This window comes from Mauremys mutica, chromosome 1 (genome assembly GCF_020497125.1).
Source record: "Mauremys mutica isolate MM-2020 ecotype Southern chromosome 1, ASM2049712v1, whole genome shotgun sequence".
In the NCBI taxonomy this organism is placed as follows: domain Eukaryota; kingdom Metazoa; phylum Chordata; order Testudines; family Geoemydidae; genus Mauremys; species Mauremys mutica.
The window spans coordinates 63,221,448-63,246,035 of NC_059072.1; the positions used below are offsets into that span (position 1 = coordinate 63,221,448).

General features: G+C 44.7%; 1 protein-coding gene across 2 annotated transcripts in view; it reads left to right on the plus strand.

Moving 5' to 3' along the window:
- Positions 1-3,364: 3,364 nt before the first annotated feature.
- TBC1D30 (TBC1 domain family member 30) overlaps positions 3,365-24,588 on the plus strand; it is a 95,218-nt gene continuing 73,994 nt past the window's right edge. The window contains exons 1-2 of one of the 2 annotated variants that reach the window (XM_044993268.1): positions 3,365-3,842; positions 8,986-9,150. In XM_044993268.1, the coding sequence (XP_044849203.1) occupies positions 3,386-3,842; positions 8,986-9,150 (622 nt within the window). In that variant the 5' untranslated portion in view covers positions 3,365-3,385. The remainder of the gene's footprint in view (positions 3,843-8,985; positions 9,151-24,588) is intronic. The other variant, XM_044993259.1, reaches the window with a different exon arrangement.

A 24,588-nucleotide genomic window follows, 5' to 3' on the forward strand; every position in this document is an offset into this window, starting at 1 on the left:
TGGCCGCGGTTCGCGGTCCCAGGCCAATGCGGGAGGCAGGAAGCCGCGGCCAGAACATCCCTCGGCTCGTGCCGCTTCCTGCCTCCCGCATTGGCCTGGGACCGCGAACCGCGGCCAGTGGGAGCCGCGATCGGCCGAACTTGCCGACGCGGCAGATAAACAAACTGGGTCGGCCCGCCAGGGTGCTTACCCTGGCGAGCCGCGAGCCACCGGTTGCCGACCCCTGGTCTAGCCTAAAGAAAACCCTTGAGTCATCAGTTTACCCATAATCAAATCTAGTGTTCTCCCTTGAACCATTGTTGTTTCTCTACAAAAAACACCCTACACACGCTCAAGTAAGTGTTCTGATGCATGGATCCAAACTCTGCATCAGTTCCACTGGGATTTCATCTTCTCCTGACTGATCATGATGGGGGCTCTGCCTGTCTCCAGCACTCAGGACCCTGAGCTACCACCATCACCTGGGAACCCCGACCAGTCCAAACTTATGGAGTGGTGAGATCCCCATCTCTCTCTCTCTCTCTCTCTCTCTCTCTGTTTTCTTTTCTACCTTAGGTATAACTTTCTAACCCTCATTTGTTTGATCAGGTATAGTTGTCTATATATGACTTTTGTGATATTTAATAATGTAACTATTATGTTTGTTTAGGCTCTCCTTGTGTGGTTATCACTATTATTCAATAAATAATTTTTATGGTTAAGCTGGTTGCTTTCCTCTCTCTCTGAACTTTACTCTTTTGTGGTTTTTGCTTTCCCATTTACTCTGCAACAACGCTCCTCTTACCTAAGCTAAAGATCCCTGTAGCGCCCAAAAATGCTGTGGGGTTTCTCATCAAGTGGGTTACTACCATTACAATTGTAACATGAAAGTGGGGATAGGGACGTGCTGAGCCTGTGACATACGAGGGTGGCAGCTTGGAAATGCTGCTCGACTCAGACTACCGAGTCCAGGGGCATATAAAGGTGGCAGCTTGAAAGTGCTGCTTGACACAGTCCGCTGAGTCCAGGGACCTATAAGGGGTCAGCTTGAGAGTGCTGATTGATTACTCGGACTGGCTCTGTTAATGTGTTTTTCTATGTTCATCTGGTTCTGGGGCTGGAGGAATCCAGCCCTGGGGAACCTAGGTCCTGCAGGATAGCTCCATTGGGAGGGGACTTGCAGAAGGGAGAAGTAGAGCTCCATATGAAAACACAAGTGACACGAGCAGTACATTAATAGAATTACAGAACCGCCCCCTCCCCCCGAAAAGTAACCCAGTAAATGAGCGTACCCCAAAGTAACAGGCAAATCTGGTAACATGGTGCAGTGAGGCTGGAGCTGTCAGCCAGTGGGGACCCTGGAGCTCTCAGCCACCACAGGCGGCTGAGCCACCCACAGCTCCCAACCACTGGCCCCAGAGCTCTGAGCCACGGTGAGAGGCCCCTGCAGCTCCCAGTTGTTGCAGGCGGTGAGGAGATCCCTGAGCTCTGAGCCGCTGTAGGCAGTGGGGAGATCCTTGTGCTCTCAGTCACTGTGGGCAGCGGGAGGACCCTGGATCTTCAAACCGCCACAGGCGCTTTGGGAACCCTGGAGCTGCAGCAGCAGTGGGTGCTTGATCCTCCTCCGCATTTTGTCATGGTTATTTTTAGTAAAAGTCACAGACAGGTCACGGGCTTCCGTGAATTTTTGTTTCATGCCTGTGACCTGTCCGTGACTTTTACTAACCGTGACAAAATCTTAAACTTAACCATAACTATAGTAGTATAAATATATTGGTATACTTTGTCAGTAAATTTCCCCTTCTCTGGTCTGCCTTTGAGATAACTGACAACACTGAAGAAAGAAGCACATGAGAGATTCAGCAGTGCACATTACAGTGAAGATATAACAAAGGTGGGAGACATCTTAATATAGAAACCTTCATTAACCATTTGATATGGATAGACACAGAACTTACAGATGATGCCTGTGACAGGCAACTTAGGACATTTTGGGTTGCTGCACGGTATGTTGTAATTAATACATTAAACCGAACATAAAAAACATTTGGAAAAATACTGTATAGAGTGAGTGCTATTGTGAACAGCTGAGGCAAATGCACTGTGGGTGATCTCTGGTCATAAAAGACAGTTTCTTGCATTGTTTTCTATTACTGTGTTAGGCTTGGAATAGGTTGCTATTACAATGGCTCCCCCTTGGGGACAACTGTACAGAGAACAGGTCATCTTCAGCAACTTTTGTTTTCTTTTGAAAATAAAATTGCCATGGTAACTGTGAAAAACAATAACCTGGATGAATGACTAGGCAGAGTTGAGGACTGGATGAAATGTAGGTGCAGTCTTGTGAGTCTGCAGCTTCTGAACTGAGAAAATTATACAGGAGCCTAGCCAAGAAATATACTACACAGAGAATTTTTAAAGTGACTTTGTTAGTACTATCCTGAAGTCCAGTGTAGCAGAGCTAGTGAAAATAATCACAATTTCTATTATAACAAAACTAAATATTACTTCTTAAGTTCAAAAGGCCAATGCCATCTGTGCAGCTGGCTACTGCTGAGTAAGGGAAAGAGAGAGTAGTGGACATGGCTTTCTGCTCCCCTCGTGTCTGGCTCAGGTACAGTAGCACAAATGTATACAGGCTGTTCAAAAAAGAATGGTAATCAGGTGGTGTGTTGTCATGTCATGTGTCAATTGCAAAAGGATCACAGAAACAATTGCTTCCTTCTAATATTGAACAAAGAACTGTATTAGAATAAAGAAATCAGTGTACTCTCTAACACTACTTACTCATTCTGCATTTTCTCTCCAACCAGGTCATTCATTCCTGGGAGACTTTAGCTGCACAGTCAGTACTGAAAGTTAGTGTGGTTTTTCTCCTGGTGCTTCAGTGATGAGTTTCCACAGTAGACCCAAATAACATTTCACTGGGGCCAGAGCAAATTCATAAGACAGCCCCCATCCCACACAGCTAGATACATAGGTACAAACCTACTCTCACCAGATTTATATAAATAACATTTAATCAAACTCAAATATCCATAACGTTTTTCTGACAGGTGATGGGCTTGTGGCCCTGAGGCCAGGCCCCTCCTTTGGATCAGGCCCTGCGAAAGTTCCCCTCCTCCCCGCAGCAGCTGCAGTGTGCTCGCGGGGGGGGGGAGAGTCCGGGTCCCCACCCCTCTGCAGCAGGTGCAATGTCCCCGGACGAGGTCCCACGCAGCAGGTGCAATGCCCCAACCTGTACCAGGGTGGCGTGTACCACTCAGCGGGGGGTGTTGCGTCTGGTCGGCAGCTCCTGCAGGCAGACGGGTACAGAGTCTCCCCCCGCTGCCCGGTGTAGAATAGGCTCAACCCGGAACTCGGCCCGCCGGCCGCCGGCAGGGGCGGGAGCTGCGAGCCGTGCTGCATGGCCGGGCGGCAGCTGGGGCGCGGGGCGAGGCGAGGCTGTGCCCGGCCGGCGGCGGCGGCGGCCCGGGGGATGGAGCTGCTGGAGATAGACCTGGAGGGCGGGAACTCCTGGGAACCCGCGGCAGGAGCGGGGAGCCCCGGTCCGCAGCGCCAGGGCGCTAGGGGCAGGGGCGGCAGCAGCGCGGACAGCCTGGCCGAGGAGGAGGAGGAGGAAGAGGAGGATCCCGCGGGCAGGTACCGCAGCACCTCGTCCCTGGTGAGCGGCCTCCTGACCGAGCTGTATAGCTGCGGGGGCCGCGCCCGGCACCGGGACAGCGTGGACAGCTCCACCGAGGCGTCCGCGGGCTCCGATATCTTCCCCGGGGGCAGAGGCAGCAGCGCCGAGTCCCGCTTCCTCCAGGAGCTACAGCAGCGGCCGAGCCAGCGGCACCAGATCGAGTATCTGGGCCAGAAAGGTAAAGGCACCGGACCGCCTGCACCCACCTCCGCCCTGCCCAGCCACCCCATTGGCACTGGGAGCATCCTGGCCCTCACCCCAACCTTATTCTTACCCAGCCACTCCAACGGCACTGGCAGTACCATGCCCTGGCTCGCATCTCCGCCCTGCCTGGCCACCCCAAGGCACCACAAGTCTCCTGCCTCATGCCTCCATCTCTGCCCTGCATGCCACCCCAAGGCACTGGGTGTTTCCCGCCTCATGCCCCCATTTCTGCTCTGCCCGGCCACCTCATTGGCACTGGGTATACCCCATTCCGCACCTCCATCTCCACCCTGCCTGGCCACCCCATCGCACTGGGAGTACCCTGCTCTGCCGCCCCACCTAATGTTGCCCGGCCACCTAGGGCTGGATTAACCTTTTGTGGGCCCGGCACCAAACATTTCTGGGCCCCATGTAGTCATTATGAGCCCAGCACGATGGTGCCATTGGTGCCATCCTGCAAACAGAATAAAGTCCAGACCAGCAACATGTATACATGACCCTATTAAAGCAGCAATTTCATAAAGCTGAAAACAACTATGAGCCCAATCAGCTGGGAGAGTGGATTTAATCAGAAAAATGTGAACGATAATTGGGAATCTTTTAAGAACATCATACTTTATGCTCCAAAAAACACACACTCACAATTGAAGAAGGCTGTGCTGTTTTTTTTAAAAAATCTGGTTTAGAGGGGAAGCGACAGTAGCTATAATTTTTTTTAATGTAACAAATGGAAGATGGGGAAATTGATAATAATGGATATGAATCAGAACTTAGGAATTGTAGAAGATTGATAAGGGAAGCAAAGGGACACAAGGAGAAATATGTGGCCAGCTGAGTTAAGGACAATAAGAAGGAGTTTTTTAAATGTGTTAGGAACAAAAAGAACCCTGACACTGGTATTGATGAAAATGGTAGAATTATCAATAATAATGTAGAAAAGGCAGAAGTGTTCAGTAAATATTTCTGTTCTGTATTTGGAGAGAACACAGATGGTATAGTCTCATCATAAAGTGATAACACTCTTTCCGTTCCACTAGTATCTCTGGAAGATGTTAAACAAAAGCTATCTAAAATTAGACATTTTTAAATCAGCAGGTCCAGATATTTTGTATCCAAGACTTTAAAAAGAGCTGGTGTAGGAGCTCGCTGGACCATTAATGCTGATTTTCAATAAGACTTTGAGTTTTGGGGAAGTTCTACGAGACAGGAAGAAAGCTAATTTTGTGCCATATTTAAAAAAGGGTAAACAAGAAGATCCAGATAATTTTGGGTCTGTCAGCCTGAGGTTGATTCTGGGCAAGATAATGGAGCGGCTTATACAGGTCTCGATTAATAAAGAATTAAAGGGGAGTAAAGTAATTAATGAAAGTCAACATTGGTTTATGGAAAAATGATTCTGTCAGACTAACTAGATATTTATTTTGATGACATTACAAGTTTGATGAAGGTACTCTTGATGTAATATACTTAGACTTCTGCAAGTCATTTGACTTGGTAGCACATGACATTTTGATTTAAAAAACTAGAATGATATAAAATTATGGTACACATAAAACTGGCTAATTGATGTGTCTTAAAATGTGATTGTAAACAGGGAATCATCATCAAGCAGGTGTGTTTCTAATGGGGTCCACAGGGATTGGTTCTTTGCTCTACACAATTTCACATTTTTTTTATCCGTGACCTGGAAGAAAACGTAAAATCATCACTGATAAATTTTGCAAAAGACATGAAAATTGGGAGAGTGGTAAATAATGAAGAGGACAGGTCACTGATTCAGAATGATCTGAATCACTTAGTAAACTAGGTGCAAGCAAACACCATGTGATTTAATGCAGCTGAATATAAATGTATTGCATATAGAAACAAAGAATGTAGGCTATATTTACAGGATTGGGGATTTTATCCTGGGAAGCAGTGTCTCTGAAAAAAGATTTGGGGGTTGCGGTGGACAGTAGGTTGAAGATGAGCTCCCAGTGTTACACTGTGGCCAAAATAGCTAATGTGATCCTTGGAGACGTACAGGAGAATCTTGATTAGAAGTAGAGAGGTTATTTCATTTCTATATTTGGTCCTAGTATGACTGCTGTTGGAATACTGTGTCAGTTCTGGTGTCCACAGTTCAAGAAGGATGTGATAAATTGGAGAGGGCTCAGAGAAGAGCTACAAGAATGTTTAAAGGATTAGAAAACCTGCCTTACAGTGATCGACTCAGTGAGCTCAATCTGTTTAGCTTGAGGAGTGATTGATTGCAATCTTGAAGTACCTGTATGGGGAACAAATATTTAATGATGGGCTCTTCAGTCTAGCAGAGAAAGATATAACATGATCCAATGGCTGGAAGTTGAAGCTAGACAAATTCAGAACTGGAAATAATGTGCAAAAATTAACAGTGAGGGTAATTAACTATTGGAACAATTTCCTTAGGGTTATGGTGGATTCTCCATCCCTGACCATTTTAAAATCAAGATTGGATGTTTTTTTTATGAAAACTATGCTCTAGGATAGTTAGGGGGCAGTTCTATGGCTTGTGTTATACAGGAGGTCAGACTAGAAGATCACAATGGTCCCTTTTGGCCTTCGAATCTATGAATTCCTGCCCCACTGGTATGGGGAGCATCCTGCCCTGTCACTCCACCGGCACAAAGAGTATCCTACTGTGCACCCCAACCTCAACCCTTGGGTCAGATTGGTAGAGACTCTGGGGTGTTTTCACTTCCCTCTGCTGCATGGGTCATGGGTCACCTGCAGGTTTAAACTAGTGTAAATGGTGGATTCTCTGTAACTTGAAGTCTTTAAATCATGATTTGAGAACATCAGTAACTCAGCTAGAGGTTAGGGGTCTATTACAAGAGTGGGTGGATGCGGTTCTGTGGCCTTTAATGTGCAGGAGGTCAGACTAGATGGTTATGATGGTTCCTTCTGACCTTAAAGTCTATGAGTCTATCTCTGTGTAGCCGTTCCACTGGCACTGGGAGTGTCTTGATCTGCACTCATCCCTGGCCAGCCACCAACACGGGGGTTACATTCCTCCAAAATTATCCACAATTTCACAGGGAGTAACCTATTCTGTCCGTTTTCCCCCCAGCCTCTTTTCCCTGCCTACTGTAAACCCCTTCCCTGATCTGTGTCAAACTCTTCCTTGTACAGAGGCACAGTGATATCACTCAAATCCTTCACATTTGCATATGAATGACACCTTCTTTGATCCTGTCTCCTTTCCCTGCACTCCCATCTCGTCCTCTCTATTATCCTGGATTTATCTGTCCACCCACCTCTTCACCTTCTCTGCCTGTGCAAGTGTTACCTTTTCCTCCATCTGCACAAAAGTTACCTCTCCAGCCTCCCCCCGCCTTTGCCAAAACAAAAAAATCATCAAACCAGAGCTGGTTCTCCTTCCCATCTACACAGCTGTTTCTCCTCTCCCAGAAACTGCCCCTTCTTCCACCTGCATAGCTTTTGGGAAAGGAGAGTGGGATAATCAGGATTTTATCAAAATATTCAGTGCTTGGATGGTGATAATGTCAGGTGCAGCATGAGTGTGTTGGGCCTTTATTTTCAGTTACACATGTTCATATTTTTCTGGAATCTGTCACACACAACATGGGTTCCAGATTTTTTTCTTTATGAAATTACATGAATCTCAAATAGTGACCAGCTGTCACTTGTTCCTGAAAGATTTGTTGACCTTAACGTTGCCAGATAGAGGGCGCCTTCAGGAAACCGGTTTTGTGAATTTATTTAGCTCTGTGTGACCTTATGCACAATTTCTATAGTTTTAAACCAGCGAAGCATAATAACTCTGTAAACTTGGTCATCCATTACAGATTCCATATTGTTAAAGGTAGTCAATATTTGGATCACTTTTTATTTCTGATGAAGTTTTTGACATATTAACTTGTTTGGAAATAATTTGAGTCTGAGGGGGGGGAAAACAAATTTTTAAATGTAAAAAGTAAAGCTGTTACACCATTTGCCTTACACTTTGGAAAACTTGAATTCAGACAATAGCAAAATGAATCTATCCAAGAATGTTCATGAAAACTAAGCAACCGTGACACTAGATATTAAGAAAAGGAGGACTATACAAAGGCCACTTGTCTCCTGTTGTTAAATCAGTCTTGTTGTTGACATGGAAAAAACCAGGAAGTGAAACCTGCCAATTTCTTCAAATCTGTGCAAAGAGCTTTTTGCTTCTGTCTCTGGCCTGTTAAAGTGGTATTGCTCTAGTGGAAACTTGCAATTTCAACATATGATTAGTTCAGTCTAGAATATGTTTAATGAACCAAAACTTGTCAGAGTTCGCATGAGTGTAACTGTGACTTAGTGAACGGCTCTGATACACAAGAAAGAATAAAATCCAGCTCACTCCCTCTGTTGATTCTACATGGTAATCAGAGTAAAAAAAAAAAATTCTTACTTCTAAGTCCATGAACGTGATTCTGAATACATACAGGGATTAGATATACAAATAAGAATGTTCCAGATTTCCATACATGGTTTTCAGAGAGAACCATATTTTAAGGCATAAATGTAACAGCATAACTGGTAATATTTTTGGCTACATCTATCACAATAAAAACAAATTTATAAATTAGAAAAATTAAAATTCTGCCCTTATACAGTGTGTGCAAGTTAATTATTGACTTTGGCCCTGCTCCTGATAAATAAAATAAAAAATGTCTGCCAATTTTTATTTTATTCATTTTCTGATATAAATTAATATTACTACAAATGTTCAAATAATATTTTCTTGGATCTAGTCATTTTATATTATCCGCCCAGATGCACAGCCTTTCAGTCAGTCTTCAGTGTATTTAAATGGGAACATCTCCGCATGTACGCCACAGTCCCATTCCAATTAATACAGTGAAGAATGTTAGTTTTTCTGATCTGATGTGCTACCTGCCTATGCAAAAACGATAATAATATGGCACAAATATGGTACCGGTCCTTGGGAAATATCGTACTGGTTCCTGGCACATTGGGGGGGGGGGGAACCTGCCGGTCCGCCACATCAGATAGTTTGTGAAGCACTGCCCTAGATGACACACCGAACTCAAGTCATATGTGTTTCAGGCTGGACTGTAACAATGTTGTGTTCTGCTTATTGACAGATGCTGATGAACTGGCAACTATAGTACGAGAACTGAATTACAGAATTTGTGTTCAGTCAGCAAAGCTGCTTCGTCATCTGAAGCAGAAAGATAGGCTTTTACATAAAGTGCAGAAGAACTGTGATATTGTCACAGCATGTTTGCAGGCTGTTTCCCAGAAACGCCGTAAGTACTGTTTTGTGTATGTGTTTATTAGTTGTGAGTAGTTTATTTAATTAATATGGCAGTATTTCAATAAACCCTTGCATTTCATAGTATGAGACTTCTAAACAAGTTCTAAAATCAAAAGGCTAGTTTATGTTATTAGATGCATATAATTAGCTCCCACAGAAGTAAATGGGAGTTGCATGTGAATCAGTTAAAAAGAATTGGTCCAAATAATTGATAAGATATGCTATAATAGTCCAAGATGAATGCATTGAAGAAGTTGTCTCTCTCACAGAGTACGCTCTGTAATGCTTTTTCAACTTAGCATAGGGGAAACATGTTGATTCTGCTTGCTGTGTTTAATTATAAGCTTTTGTATGGCTGGGGGGAAGATAGTAAGTACCATTATTCTCTCTTCATTAGTAACTGTGTGTTGTATGTATGTTTTTCATTCCAGAATAGTATTACTAGTATGCCATTTCTTTACTAAGTGGATTCAGAACTATAGATATTGTTAGGAAGCTTGAATATCAACATCTGTCATTTATGCAAGGGTTTCAAAATAGGAGCTGTGGGGAAGAAGAGAAATGTTGCTTTCTGAGTGTTAGTTTTTTTTCTCTGACTAAACAGAATATTTTTGTATTTGATTTTTCGTCATTGTCGAAAGGCACTAAAATACTTTCGGTAGGTTCTAGTACAGTGAAACTGTAAAATGTCATATCTAAAACCTTATCATAGCTTTGGAAACAATATATGAAAATTACCTAACATTCCGTCTTATTTTTTTATTAACACGCAGCGTGACAGGTACAGTAAATGTTCAGGTAAAGTAAATATAAGCATGACCACTTAAAAAAAATGTCTGCAGCAACTTTGAGGTGCATGTAAAAGATTTATTTTAAAAACTTACTGTAGTGACATATATACTAATGTGGTGTAGTTAAGGGTTTGTCTGATCCTATTGTAAAATTAAATCTTTGAGAGTTTATAAATGTTGATGTGCTCTATGTGAAATTTAGCAAACGAGTTCTTAGTCAACATATAGTACTTAAAATATATGCTCTTCCTCTAATCTCTCCTTTCCCCCCAGAAAAATCTTTAGGCCTCAATTCTGTAAATGCTTAAGTACAAACATAACTTTAACCTTGTGAGCCAAGATTGGGTCCTAAATTCTGACAGTGAAATCCTGGCCACAGTGAAATCAATGGCAAAACGCCCATTGACTTTACTAAATTCAGGATTTTTCACCCTGAGTGTAAAAGAACCGTGAATCTGAGTTTTAGATGTTTTTTGTTTTTATTCATACTATTGGAAAGTGGCACCGTTGTTTGAAAGGAAACCAACTAGCTATCCCTGAGAAAGCAATTTCAGTTTTGAAACATGCAGTTATTGTTTAACAGCCGTGTGTGTGTGTGTGTGTGTGTACGTTTGAAGTCTGGTTACTGGCATGCAGTATGTCTAGGGCCCTACCAAATTCACGGTCCATTTTGATCAATTTCACTGTCATAGGATTTTAAAAATTGTAAATTTCATGATTTCAGCTATTTAAATCTGAAATTTCATGGTGGTGTAATTGTAGGGGTCCTGACCCAAAAAGCAGCTGGGGTGGAGGGGTCTCAAGGTTATTGTAGGTGGGGGTTGTGGTACTGCTACCCTTACTTCTGCGCTCCTGTAGGCAGTGGCGTTGTCTTCAGAGCTGGGCAGCTGGAGAGCTGTGGCTGCTGGCCAGGAGCCCAGTTTTGAACACAGAGCTGCTGCCTGCAGAGCTGGACCCTCAGCAGCCGCCACTCTCTGGCCGCCCAGCTCTGAAGGCAGCAGTGCAGAAATAATGGTGGCATGGTCTAGTATTGCCACCCTTCTGTGCAGCTGCTGGCCGGGCGTTGCCTTCAGAGCTGGACACCTGGCCAACAGCTGCTGCTTTCTGGCCTCCAGCTCTGAAGGCAGCGCAGAAGTAAGGGTGGCAATACCATGATTCCCCTAAAATAATCTTGCGACCCCCCCGCCCCGTGCAACTCCCTTTTGGGTCAGGACCCTCAATTTGAGAAACGCTGGTCTCTCCTGTGAAATCTGTGTAATACAGGATAAAAGCACACAAAAGACCAGATTTCATGGGGGGGAGACCAGATTTCATGGTCCGTGACATGTTTTTCATGGCTGCGAATTTGGTAGGGCCCTAACTATCTCTCTTTAAATTAGGCTTTTATATTTAGTAAAAGTTGTTTAACATCTAGATACACACTTTTGAACTTCCTGATTTTTGTGTATCCCAAAGCAATTGTAATTTACTCATCTTGTACATTTAGGATGTAATCCAGCGCTCACTGAAGTCAGTGGAAAGATTCTTGTTGGCTTAAATGGGCTCTTGAGCAGGTCCACAGAGTGTTCATTTTTATGCCTTAATGTAAAAATACTAACACCATGTATGTACAGAATTATATTTGCTGTGGGAATATAACTTTAAATGTTCTGACATTTGTGCATCTAAAATCTCATAAATGTTATGGTATTAACAGAGATTTTTCCAGTTGTCTTCAATTTTTAAAAAGACTTTTTAGAATTCACAGTTATTGTGATGACCGTGAAATAAATGCATAATATGAAATAACCAAAATGTAACTGTATTTATTTTAGTGTATAGCGCTCCAGCTATACACACGCTCATGAAAGCATATTTTGTCTACATGCCTCAATACCTATTAAAATATTAGTAGAAATCACTGGACATAGTACATTATTGTATTAGAAGCATAACTTATTTTTGAAACTCATCAAAAGTACTTGTAATTGAAAGCCAAGTGCACAGCAAGTTCAAATGTTGTTTCTAATGGACACTGAATTTGTTTTTCAACTTAAGATTTTAAATATCCAGTTTCTGACAGAGGAGCCAATAATTATTTTTAAAGTATTTAAAGAAAAATGTTGGTAAGCATCACAAAAGATTTATAATAAAAATGTATTCTTGCAATGTTTTTGTTATGGGCAGTAAAGCTTTCTAATGTGCTGCTCCATATTAGTATTGCAGTGTCCTGTATTACTAATGTTTGTGTCAAGAACTCATTAAGGAAAATTGGGCAAACCACATTGCTCTCTAAAAAATGTCTAAAAGATTTTCTTAGTGACAGGCTAAAAAATTGCTTGGAAACGTAAGCTAAGTCATTTAAAATATTGCCTAAACCTACATATTTATATAATGGCTCCATGTTTGAGTGGCTTAATTTTATTTCCATTTAACTTTTGTTTATAAATAAAGGGTTAGCCATCCATCAGTTAGATTTCCACACATTTAATTTGTTTTCCTAATAGGGATGTTTAAAATGAAAATTGCATAAACTGGATTGAAATTTATACAAACATTTTTTTTGTATTTTTCCCCTTGAAGCAATATACTTTCTTAGCAGAACCAGATGAATGAAATTTCCTTTCTGTGAACATTTTTATGAGATTTAATAGGGAATAAAATTATTCATGAAGTTACAAACTTTTCTTTCGATAGGTTTTAAAAAAATATTAAATATTTTCTGTTGTAACGCCTTTTTAGAAACTTAAAAATAAACTATTTTATCAGTGTTACAAACATTTTTTTCCTGCAGAGTTCCATTAAAGGCACAATAAATGTGTTAGTTTTTCAGGTTGCCCCCCTCCCCCATGTCCTTTCTCCAGGTTTCCTATCCAGCCTCCTCTGTCAAGTCACAGTATCGAACTGCTGAGCCAGCAGGGGGAGCTAGAATATTTTATTTCATGAAGAAGTGGAGACTTAAAGGTGGTGGTCTTTTTTGTTTTTGTTTTGTTTTCCCCCCCCCAATTACAATGATGGCTATATTGTCCCTTGTTTTTGTTTTTAAAGGATTTAGAAATGATTTGCAATATGATATTTCTTAGATTGGTCTGAAATATGTGATCAGACAAGAACGACATTGATAAGTATTAGGCATAGATTGACATTTTTAAATTGTATTCATGGAGTGTGTATTCGGCTCCAGAAATAAGGTATAAAACAGGTATAAAAATAATAGAAAAATGTTTTTAAATTTATAGCTGACACTGGTGAATTCACACACATATAACCTTCCACCCCGCACTTGTTCTTGGTACCAGTCTCCCCGCCCCAGCTCCTTATCTAGTGTCTGTGTTTCCCTCAGTGGCTCCCTGTCTCCTTCTCCCCACCACACCTCAGCTCCCAATCCTAGTCTTCCTGCCCAGTCAGTCCCAGTCTTCACCTTCTAGCTGCCAGTCACAGTTTCTTTATCCCCTCTCTCCAGTCACAGTCTGACCAAGCTGCATGTCCTAATCTATTCCTTTTCCATTCTCGTTGTTCTGGCTCATGTCTTCTCTCCATTAGAGTCAGACAGATTTTTCCTCCATATTGCCTGTGGATCAGTAGGGAGATCATTGAGAGCACTGGAGAGACGGGCTCCCTGCTCTCAGTTCTGGTGTCTGGCATCACCCTGCCCTGGGAAAGTCTGGCTTCACCCTACAGTCCTGGTTTGAAGCATGCTGAGTTGCTCTTTGGAGATGGCTGAGTTAGAAGCCTTTGGGGGTGGGAAAAAATCTGTTTGCACATGCTTAGTACAGACTTCTTTGGGTTTAGCAGCTAAAAATCTCGAAAGAGTCCATCCCCACTGAGCATGCTTCATCCCCCACTGTTTCTAGTGCTGACTGGATTGTGCATGTTCAGCACGGCAGCTGACGTATTCAGAAGTTCTGGATTTCAGTGACTGAACAACTCAGACTATATGGTTACACAGTGGCTTCTTCATCTGCTGACTTGCAGTATTGGTAATCTCTTTGAGTTTGATTTAAACTGATATAAAGCCACCATATATGGGAGCTTTTCTGTGGCACTCATCCTATCTAAGTGTTTCATAAACATGACTGAATTTATTTTGACAACACCCTTGTGAAGTGAGGAGGTGGTACCGTCCCCATTTTGCAGATGGGAGCTGAGGCACAGAATGATTAAGGTCAAGAGTATCCACTAATTTTATATGCCCAATTTAAGACACTTAGTACTTGATTTTTTTTCAGAGCACTTAGACTTGTATAGTACAAAGCACAATTCCCATTTCCTTCCTTTCTCTGTGAGGAGGAACCTGTACTCAATGACTGTTGCTCACTGTGCAGGTGTGGCCTACAAGAAACCTTGGTCTCAGGTGAAAGTAAAATACAGCTCTTACTGGTACGGGTCCCACTCTGTCCCCTTTCCCCCGGAAGGGGGAAGGGCCTCAGATGGAAGGGGTGGGGCCAGGGGTGGTAGTAAGTTACATTTCTTACCCCTACAGTCCAAACACAAGCAACCCACCTCTCCTACATACTTCATGGATCCTTCCCATTACATGACTTGGATATAGAAAATAAAGCTACTATTACTACTACCAGTACTGTCTGTAATAAAGCTTTACTATTGGAATAAGCCTGAAAAACTGAAAACTCACTGTCACATTTTTCAACTTGTCCAACCTCCTCCTCCTCCTCCTCCAGCCAGGCTGCCCGACGTGGCTAGGCTCCACATTCCCCTGACCCCCGCCCTCAGCAGGGGCTGCAAGAGTTCCCCTCTAGCTTATAGCAGGGAGCAGGGGGACTGGCTGAGGGAGAAGCCTCCCCAGGTAGCCTGCTGCCTGCATAGGAACAGTTTAAACCAGGGTTTCTCAAACAGGGGTTGCCACTTGTGCGCTTGTGTAGGGAAAGTCCCTGGCGGGCTGGGCCGGTGTGTTTACCTGCCCCGTCCGCAGGTCCGGCTGATCGCCGGAGGCGCTGCTTCCAGCAGCTCCCATTGGTCCGGAGCAGTGATCTGCGGCCAGTGGGAGCCGTGATCGACCGGACCTGCGGATGGGGCAGGTAAACACACCGGCCCTGCCTGCCAGGGGCTTTCCCTCCACAAGTGGCGACCCCTGTTTGAGAAACCCTGGTTTAAACGTAGCTGTTCACTCCAGGGGTTCAGGGCTGGATGCGGGGCTATTTCTGGCATCCTTGTTAATTTCACTCTCGGTTGTTGGGGTGTGTGTGTGACCAAAGCCGGGGCAGTTCTTTTCTGCCCCCTGGATGAGGCGATCTTCAGTAATATAAATTGAATATAAATGAACTGCCTCGGCTTTGGTCACCCCCACCCTCCCCAACAGCCGAGAGTGAAATTAATAAGGATGCCAGAAATAGCCCCGAACCCTGCAGTTCAGACCACAGAGTGAACAGATAAGTTTAAACTGTTCCTATGCAGGCAGCAGGCTACCTGGGGAGGCTTCTCCCTCAGCCAGTCCCCCTGCTACAAGCTAGAGGGGAGCTGCTGCAGTCCCTGCTGAGTGCGGGGGTCGGGGGAACGCGGAGCCTAGCCTGCGTCAGGCAGCCTGGCTGGAGGAGGAGAGGGAGAGAAACAACAAACAAATTTGACAGTGAGTTTTCCCTTTCCAAGCTTTTATTAGCTTTGAGTTTGAACTTTTTATTATGCAGCCAAAAGACGTGAAAGTAAGCCAGTACTGAATGCTCCACTTATTTGCTAGTACACTACTGCACCTTTTTTTACTGGTACTCCGTACCGGGCCCTACCGGCTTACTTTCACCTCTGCTTGGTCTCCATTGTGGTAGGCTAGTGGCTGATTTTAAACCCTCATTTTATATCACACTTGTTTAAATATGTTCCTGCCTCCTCATTGAAGAGAGAGAAGTTTCTGTTAAAGGCCTGGTCTACACTACAGCATTAGGTTGACGTAAAACAGCTTACATTGACCTAATTATGTCAGTGTACACACTGCAGCCTTGCTCCTACTGATATAAGTGCCCAACTACACCAACATAATAGTTCCACCTCCACAAGAGGCAGAGGGCTTATGTCGTTGTATTTAGGGCAACACAGTGTCCCTATAGACACTGCGTTACTTACATCTATGAGCTGTCATTCTTAGTCACCATTGGAGCTGTGAAATTGACAAGAAAGCTGGCTACCAGCTCCCAAGTTGGGCTGCCACTCAGGCTTGGGATGTCACTCAGACTCGATCTGCTGCCCGGGGTCCTCTCTCCCCACGGAGAGCCCTCCTGGCCCCACCTCCCCCAGGTCCTGGGTCCCTGCTCGCAGCTGGGCTATTGTCTGGGCTCTCAGCTCACTGAGAGTATGGAAGCTGACTGGACTCTGGGCACGGTTCTCCCTGCCACGAGCCTGGCTGTCCCCCCAGGCTCTTGGCTCCCCAATCCCTACTTGGAGCACAGCTATGCCCAGTGAAGAGCTCCATGCCCAGAAGCTGGTTGGCTGCTGGGAGCCGAGAACCCGGAGGGGGGGGCCCTGTCCCATTTCCAGCAGGGAGGGGGAAGCCAGGTTGCTGGCAGGGAGCTGCATGCAGAGCTGGGTGCCCTGGTTCTCAGCCTCCCATACTGTCCCTCTTAAGTTGGTGGAAACGCTCCTGGTGAGGACATGCACTACCGACAAAAAGTCAATGTGGACATGAACCACCGCAGTAATTTCTGTGGTGGCTGTCAGTCGACCTAACATAGGTCAACTTAAATTTATAGTGTAGACAAGCCCTTAGAAAAGTAAGATTACTCCTGGGGGAATTCTTCGCCACTGCATGTGTGTAGAATTCATGTCCCCTGCAGATTTCTTTGCTTCCCTGCAGAAAAATGACTTTCTGACAGGGAAGCAAAGGGAAGCTGCATGAGCAGTCATGCACCACTCCCTAGCTGCCCAGGTACATCATTTCAGGCATCTGGAGCAGCTGGTGGCTCCTACCCTGAACTGATAGTTAGGATTAGCTAATAGTCTCAGCTGAGCTGGAGGCAGAAGAGGACGGGACTAATACTTCCCCTGCCAGGAGTGGCTGGGGCTGTGTCAGACCCACCCTGAGAAACCTCCCTCAGCCGCAGGAAGCTCAGCATCCTCCCCTGCTTCCTGCCCCTATCGCTCCTCAGCTGCAGGGGGAGGGGTCACTATCTGGGAAGCTGCTCCCCCCGCATCCGCCCAACCCCTGTGCATCCAGACCTCCCATACCCAGATACCCCCACCAAGCCTCACGCCATACACCCAGAACCCTCCTAACCCTCCAGACCCGAATCCCACCCCATTGAACCTCAGCCCCTGCATTTGGAGTCCCCTGAACCCTCACCCCAACAAGCCCCACTCATTCAGCACCTAGACCCCCCCTGTTGAGACCCTCACACCCAGACCCCTCCGCTGAACCCCAAGCACTTTCACCTGGAAGCCCCCTGCAGAGTTCCATTGCCCCTGCACCTGGAACCCCCCCAGTGAGCCTCTGTGCATCCAGATCCTCCCACACCTAGACCCTCCACTGAGTTGCCTGCACCCAGATTGTCCCACTCAGAATCCTCTCACCCCACGCCTGGATCCCCCCCGCACTGAGCCCCTCCACACTTGGATCCTGCTTGGTTAAGCCTGCCTGCCCTGCTCCCAGGGCCAGCTCCAGGCACCAGCTTAGCAAGCAGGTGCTTGGGGTAGCCACTCCGGAGAGGAGTGGCATGTCCAGGTATTCGGCGGAGGGTCCCTCGCTCCTGCTCGGAGTGAAGGATCTCCCACTGAATTGCCGCAGATCGTGATCATGGCTTTTTTTTTTGGCTGCTTGGGGCGGCAAAACCCCTGTAGCCGGCCCTGCCTGCACCTGGTGCTGAGGGGCTGGGCCCCAGGGTGTTTATGGGGCAGGCCCAGGCCTTGTGCTGTATCAGGGTCGAGTGCAGTCTCTTTACTGAGTCCATGTCCCAGGGGTGGGGAGGCTGCAGGGTGATCTCCCATCTTCGTGCAGCCAGTGGCCTGTGTTCACCACTGCCATGCTGGAGCCTCCGCATTTATTAATTGACAAATAAAACTTGCAGAATTTTAAAATATTGTGCACATAATTTTTATTTTTTTTTGGCACAGAGTGCCCTTAGGACTATAAGATCACGATGTCTTTCTCTTACTGTTTCCTCCACAAACGCGAGTTAAAGATTAGTAGCTGCGTCTAATTCTTCTTTAGATGTCCACGTGAGTGTGAAGCAGATTACTCACTTTGAAAAACACCCCTTATTGTCTCGGGGTTTGGTTAATGAACTTCAAAACGAACACACGCAGTTCTGATGTGTGAAATAAAGCAAATTCTCTATAGTAACCTTTTACAGAAACAAATTAATTGAACTATTCAAAAATATATTCTCTTCTGATGCAATTATAGTAGACTGTTTGTTACAGAAACTGATCTCTGATGAGGCATCTTCAAATGATTCAGTTGGTTAAGTTTGTCTGACCTTTCCCTCTCTATCCATTTGTATCTATCTATTCAGTTAAATTCCAATCACCTGCACTTCAAAGGTATTATGAATTTCATATCTTAGATACTGTGTCCTTTAAAAATACGGACATAACTAATGTTGAGTGTGCTTGGTTCTTTTCCGTCACAATGGCTGGTTATTATTCTAATTCTTTTTGATCTTCTGTCCTCTATGTGGGTCTGTGAAGAATGGGGAATAGAAAGACTCATACACCTCACATACAGAAAAAATCATATTTAGTTGCTTTGTTGTTTGACTGGTATTGATGATGGGCTATCATGATCGCTGTCTGCTCTTACTCTTTATTCCCCCTCTCCCTTGGGTTTCAGGATCGGTTGCCTGTTCGTAATAAAAAATGAAAATGGAATGTTGTTACACTCCTATGCTTTTAATTACTTTCTCTCTGTAGCAAACACTCGGTTTCTCTCCAAGGGATGAAGGTAACCCTGGTACAGAAGGATGGTCACGGCACTCAGCACCACTTTAAAAGTTGCATTGGGGCTACTTGAGGGAGAGCTGGAGGGGCCTTTAAGTAGGGCATCTGTGGCCACTACTGGGCTTCTGCATTTCCTGAATGCCATGGAGAGAGTTTCTGTATCCCCACATGGGTTGATAAGGAGTGGAGTGCTGGGGCAGCCACAGAAAGTATAAAATGTATATTTAAGCAGATCTAGTGGCCCCAAACATACTGCAATTGGCAACTGTGAGTACTGGCCTATAGGCTGTAGTTCTGCTGTCTGTATCTGTGTTGGGGATAGTAGATTTCATCTTCGGATCCAACCCCTGTATTGGGTCCAGTTACTCAAACTGTATGTGGTTGAAGTGAATGTAACTGTATGTGTGCAAAATATTTAATGAAGCTAAAGTAACACCCAATGTTATCGAGCATAGAAACAAGTACTAAATTGTGCAGTAGTTAAAAATAGTAAGGAAAAAACGTTTGAAAAGAGACGACTACTATAACAAACAGTACTGTAAAATAAAATGCCATTGGAGTATTATATTTCCTTAAGCCGTGGCTATAGCTATCCCAGACTTCAGGGAATTTGAAAGCACGTTTTGTTAACCAGTTCTATTGCGGTTAGAGCCTGAGCTCCTGGGATAAGAAGTGAGCTTTGTATATTATATTCCTTTGACAGCAGGCAGAAGGTACTTGAAACACAAAATAGGTGTTATGGTGACTTTGTGGCCTAGGGGACTGTCAGCAGCACTCTTACACCATTATTCTTTGCATAGCTGTTCGTGGGGAAGTGTTGCAGTGAACAGCTGCTTGTTATATTTATAACACTTGACAATGTAAATTATGCTGGGAATGCTAAATATCTCTGTTAGTGGGAGAGGAAGGAGAAAGGAGTGAATACTATACAACAACATAAAAGTCTAGAAGGAGGTATAGAATATTCAGTAACAAGATGGACACTTGTGGGAACTATAAAATATAAAACTCTGTGTGACCAACAATTTTTGTTCATAAACCTCACTTTGCCCACAAATGCTGAAAGCTGAGTACATTATAGTAGTGCTTTAGAGGGTGCTAGAACATTTTACAATCTCAGTGCACGCTACACCACTGAAATGCAGCCATCTCTGTACTCAGGGGTGGTGGCCAGCTAGTACAGAACAGCATAGGGGAACATTTAGGCAACAGAGATGCCAGGGTTATTTCCTATTCTTATCAAAAGTATCCTGAGATCTTTAGCATGTACACAGTACAGGTAGGACTCTGAGAACTGAGGTGTATCCGTTGCCTATGAGGCAGTTATTTAACAGTCTCAAGTACAACTCCCTGACCAGCAAACATAGTGGTGAATCGTCGTCATATCTCTGGGGGATTTCCCTGTAAGAATTTTCTGCTTTTGTTTCAGGACATAACATTCCCATCAATGGTACTATAATGTGTGCACGTTGCCTGGGGCATGTGTCCTGGGTATGTACTTTGTGTGCAGTTCAGGTTGGCAATGAATTTTGTAGGTTTATTTTTTTTCTGACTTTCAGTCCTCTAGCAAAGAGCAGTATTACTAATTCAGGTGAGGGAAGTATATCATTGTATAACAAACCTTGGCTGGCTAATTCAGAACATCCACTGGCTATTCTTCTGCTATCTAATATTTTCCTTTTAAAGGAAGCAATATCAATAGAAATTTAATTTGACAATCTGTCCAACCTCTCTCACTTTGTTACATACTAATGAAATTCTGTTGTTGGGCAACGGTAGATCTGGAATTCTTCTGAGATCACTTTAGGCTCTGAATCTAATTTTAATTTCTTAGCTATCAAGAGGAAGAAAAGGTTCTTTGTGCTTCTGGAGCTAAATACTTTACTCTTTCCCTCTGTGTAGTCAAAAAGGAAAAGGCACAAATGTGTGCTATGCCTGGATCATTCATATGAGACCTAAAACATTTTCTGTAGTCTCGGTACTTGCCAAGGCGGTCCTAACACAAAAGGTGTCAGAAACCAGTGACTAGAGCTGCGTGGGAAACAGCTTTTTTATTTTTGGGGGTGGGGGGAAGTTTTGCGATTTCAAAATTTCTTCCATTCTGGAACAGAACAAGACCATTTTTAGAAATTTCCTGCAAACCAGAATTCTGAAAAAAATCTGGTTTTGGTCAAGTGAAACATTTTTGTTTTGATAAAATATGAAAGATTTTGTTCTGATTATGGCTTTTTAAGTTTACATTTTATAATATCAAATTTTAAAAAAGAAATAGAGTAATTTCAGAATGGAAAATCAAAAAGTTTTGAAAAGGTAAAAGTGGAATGCTTTGACTTTATAAAACCACTTTTTAAAATTTTTGTTTAGAAATTAATTGTTGTCAAAGGTGACCTGTTTCTGCAAAATGTTGCACTTTTGACAAATCAGCATTTTACAATGAAAAAGTGTTCTGTTGGAAAATTTAGGGCCAGGTCTACCAGTGGCCTTCCTGTGAGTAAAGAACCGGTTCCCTCTGCAGCTCATTTCCAGGAGTCTCTTAGGGTACGTCCACTCTGCAAAAAAACCAAACCAAAAAAACCCAACAACCCACAACCCTAACCAACCAAACAAGAAGAGGTGGCAGCAAGTCTCATAGCTCTTAGGGTTGCCAACTTTTATAATGTTTGAAAACTGGATTCTCCAACAGGAGTGCCAGAACCTCCTCTTCCTCCCCCAAGGTCCCACCCCCCCATTCACTCTTTTGCCCCCCCAATCACTTGCCAGGGCCGCCCAGAGGGGGGAGCAAGTGGGGCAATTTGCCCCAGGCCCCGCAGGGGCCCCGCGATCCCTGACCCAGCGGCGGTTCGGGTCTTCGGCGGCATTTTGGTGGCAGGGGGCCCTTCAGTGCTGCCGAAGACGTGGAGCAACTGAAGGGCCCCCTGCCACCAAAATGCCACTGAAGACCCAGACCGCTGCCAGGTGAGTACAAGTGCTGCAGCTCCCCCGCTTTGCCCCAAGCCCCCTGAATCCTCTGGGTGGCCCTGTCACTCACTGCTTTTTCCCCTTCCCCCCCGCCTGGATCAGGAGAGACTTGTCTGCGGAGGTGGAACTGGGAGCTGCAGCCACCTGACACAAGTAGGAAGCGGCCCCAGCTGAGTAGGGGCTGGCACATGTGATGACCCGGCACCTCCCTGCCTGCCATAACCAGACTTTGGGTGTCTGGTCAATAGCTCTGACTGGATACTGTCAGGTCCCCTTTTTGACTGGACTTTCTGGTTGAAAACTGGGCACCTGGCCGTCCTACTCATAGCCTGGATGTACAGACTCAGACTTGTGGGCTCATGCTATCGTGCTAAAAATAGCAGTGTAAATATTCCCGCTCAGGCTGGAGCTCTGGCTCTGAGACCCACACCTTTTGCTGGGTTTTAGAGCCTGAGCACCTGCCCACACAGAAATGTCTACACTACTATTTTTAATGCCATAGCACAAGCCCGAGTCTGTAGACCCTGGCTCTGAGGCTGTCTACATTACCGTGGTAAGTTGACCTATGCTATGCACTCCAGCTGTGTGAATAACGTAGCTGGAGTTGACGTACCTTAGGTTGAGTTACCACGGGGGGTTGATGGCAGAAACTCTCCCGTCGACTTACTTTACTCTTCTCATTGGGGGTAGAGTACAGGGGTTGACTGGAGAGTGATCTGCTGTCAATTTGGCTGGTCTTCACTAGACCTGCTAAATTGACCGCTGGTGGATTGATCTCAGAGCATCGGTCCTGGCTGTAGTGCAGACATAGCCAGTGACTTGTTGCAGTGGTGTTGGTTTTTTTTCCCCCAGTGTAGGTATACCCTAAGTAATTCTGCACTGGGACTTCCTGGCTGGTTCAGGTTGCTGAGGAACCAAACTTTGTTCCTTGAGCCAGCTGTGCTCCTGCTGCCTGTTTCAGGCTGTTGATGACCCTCCTACTCTCCTGTGCAAGTGTTCCTTTCAACATCCCCCTGGGCTGCCCCCAAGTTCTGGTTCCTCATGTAAGCCCCAGCTCCCCCTGCTCCAGTGTCTCTCTTCCAAATCTCTCAGTGTATGTCTACACTGCAAAGAAAAACTCACAGCTGGCCCATGCCAACTGATTTGGGCTTCCAGATTTCACTAGAAGCCTGAAAATCTACATAGCAGTTAAATAGCCCCTTAGCCCGAGTCAGCTGGCACGCGCCACCCTCTTGGTGTCTAATTGCTGTGTAGACATATCCTTAGACTCCGGAACCTCTCCTATTTCAACCTCTTCTACAGATACCCCCTGCTTCTGCTCCTTTGCCCACCTTAATAAATCTCATCCCACCTACCCCTTCATCAGCATAGCCCTACATAAATCCCATACAAAGCGGAGACTTGCACAGGATTGTAACATGAGATTTTTGTTGGGTTGTGCAGCTGAGGGGGACTGGACAGCATGCTCCTCACAGAACTCCATTCCACCCTCCCCATGATCCCTGGCCCTTTGCTAAAGCCTCAGTCTACCCTGCCCTAACGTGCACCTTGCACTACTGCCTCAGTGACCGTCAGCAATAGCTCTACTTCGCACTATGAAAAAATGTGTTGCCCACATGGCTTATGTCCTGCCCAGAGACCTGCTTCCCCAGGAAAATTTCCTGGTTGTGCTTTAATTTCTAGCTAGAATGTGTGCACTTACTTTACCTAATTTGAAGAATAAATTGTTTCTGTTGAATGCAATAACACTGCCTGTTATGTGGCTCAGCACCCTATTTTTTGCCACTGAACATGAAATATATGTAGATCCTAAATTCCCTCTAAGCTGCACAGCTGGGCATCTGCCCAGCAGGCTATCAAGTGCCACGCACTTCAGGTGTCCTTCCCCTCACTGCCATCCTGCCTTGGAGCTGCTCCTGGAAGCCTCCTGCTTGCTGTGCAGGGGGAGGGGCGTGCTGATGTCAGCATGTCCCCCTGTCCCCGCCCTGTACCCCATCTTCACAGAGCGGGAGGACAGCGACACAACAGGGCTCAGGGCGGAGGGAGCTTGCTAGTAGCTGCTGCTGTGTCTGAACTTTGCCTATCTACTTAAAAGGGCAGTGTACTTAAAGAGGAAATGCGCCTCTCTCTCTCTCTCTCTCTCTCTCTCTCTCTCACACACACACACTCTTTCACACTCACCTCCCAACACATGTGGTGGTGTTGTTTCTTCATATTACTTTCAAAGTGTGTTATATTAGTTTTTGACTGGTCTGTGCATTTCATAACTTTTATTACTCTCTTTTGCTTAAATTTAATTCTTTGAGTAGTGAGTTCTAAAATGCCTAACCTGTTCTGGCTGGTAATTATCCCTATGGTAACTTGTATATTATATCTAGGTTTTTGGTTTCTACTGATGGCTCACATCCACACATTACCTCAATATTGTGCACATGAAAAAATTCATTCCGCACGTGGATGGAAAAAATTAGAGGGAACGCTGTGCAGGACCCCGCATATTCTGAGATTCTATGGCTGTACAGTTCATCCTTGGCTGCAAAACTGTTTTCCAGAATCTAATATTTCTTTTTTAGTCCTTATCGTTATAAAGAAAACCTTAACTTACATTTGTTTAACTTTTTTTATGACCAAGCTGTCTTCATGAGTCTGCAGACTGCCCAAAACAATAGCTCTGGGAAGTGCAAATCACTCTGTTCATGTCAATGGATTGTTAACTGTGGATCCTAGCGATGACTCTTAAATTTAACATTCCAGTGCTGATCACTTTACTAGAAACATCCAGCTTCTGTGCTTATTCCACAATATCAAATTGCCTCCATCTC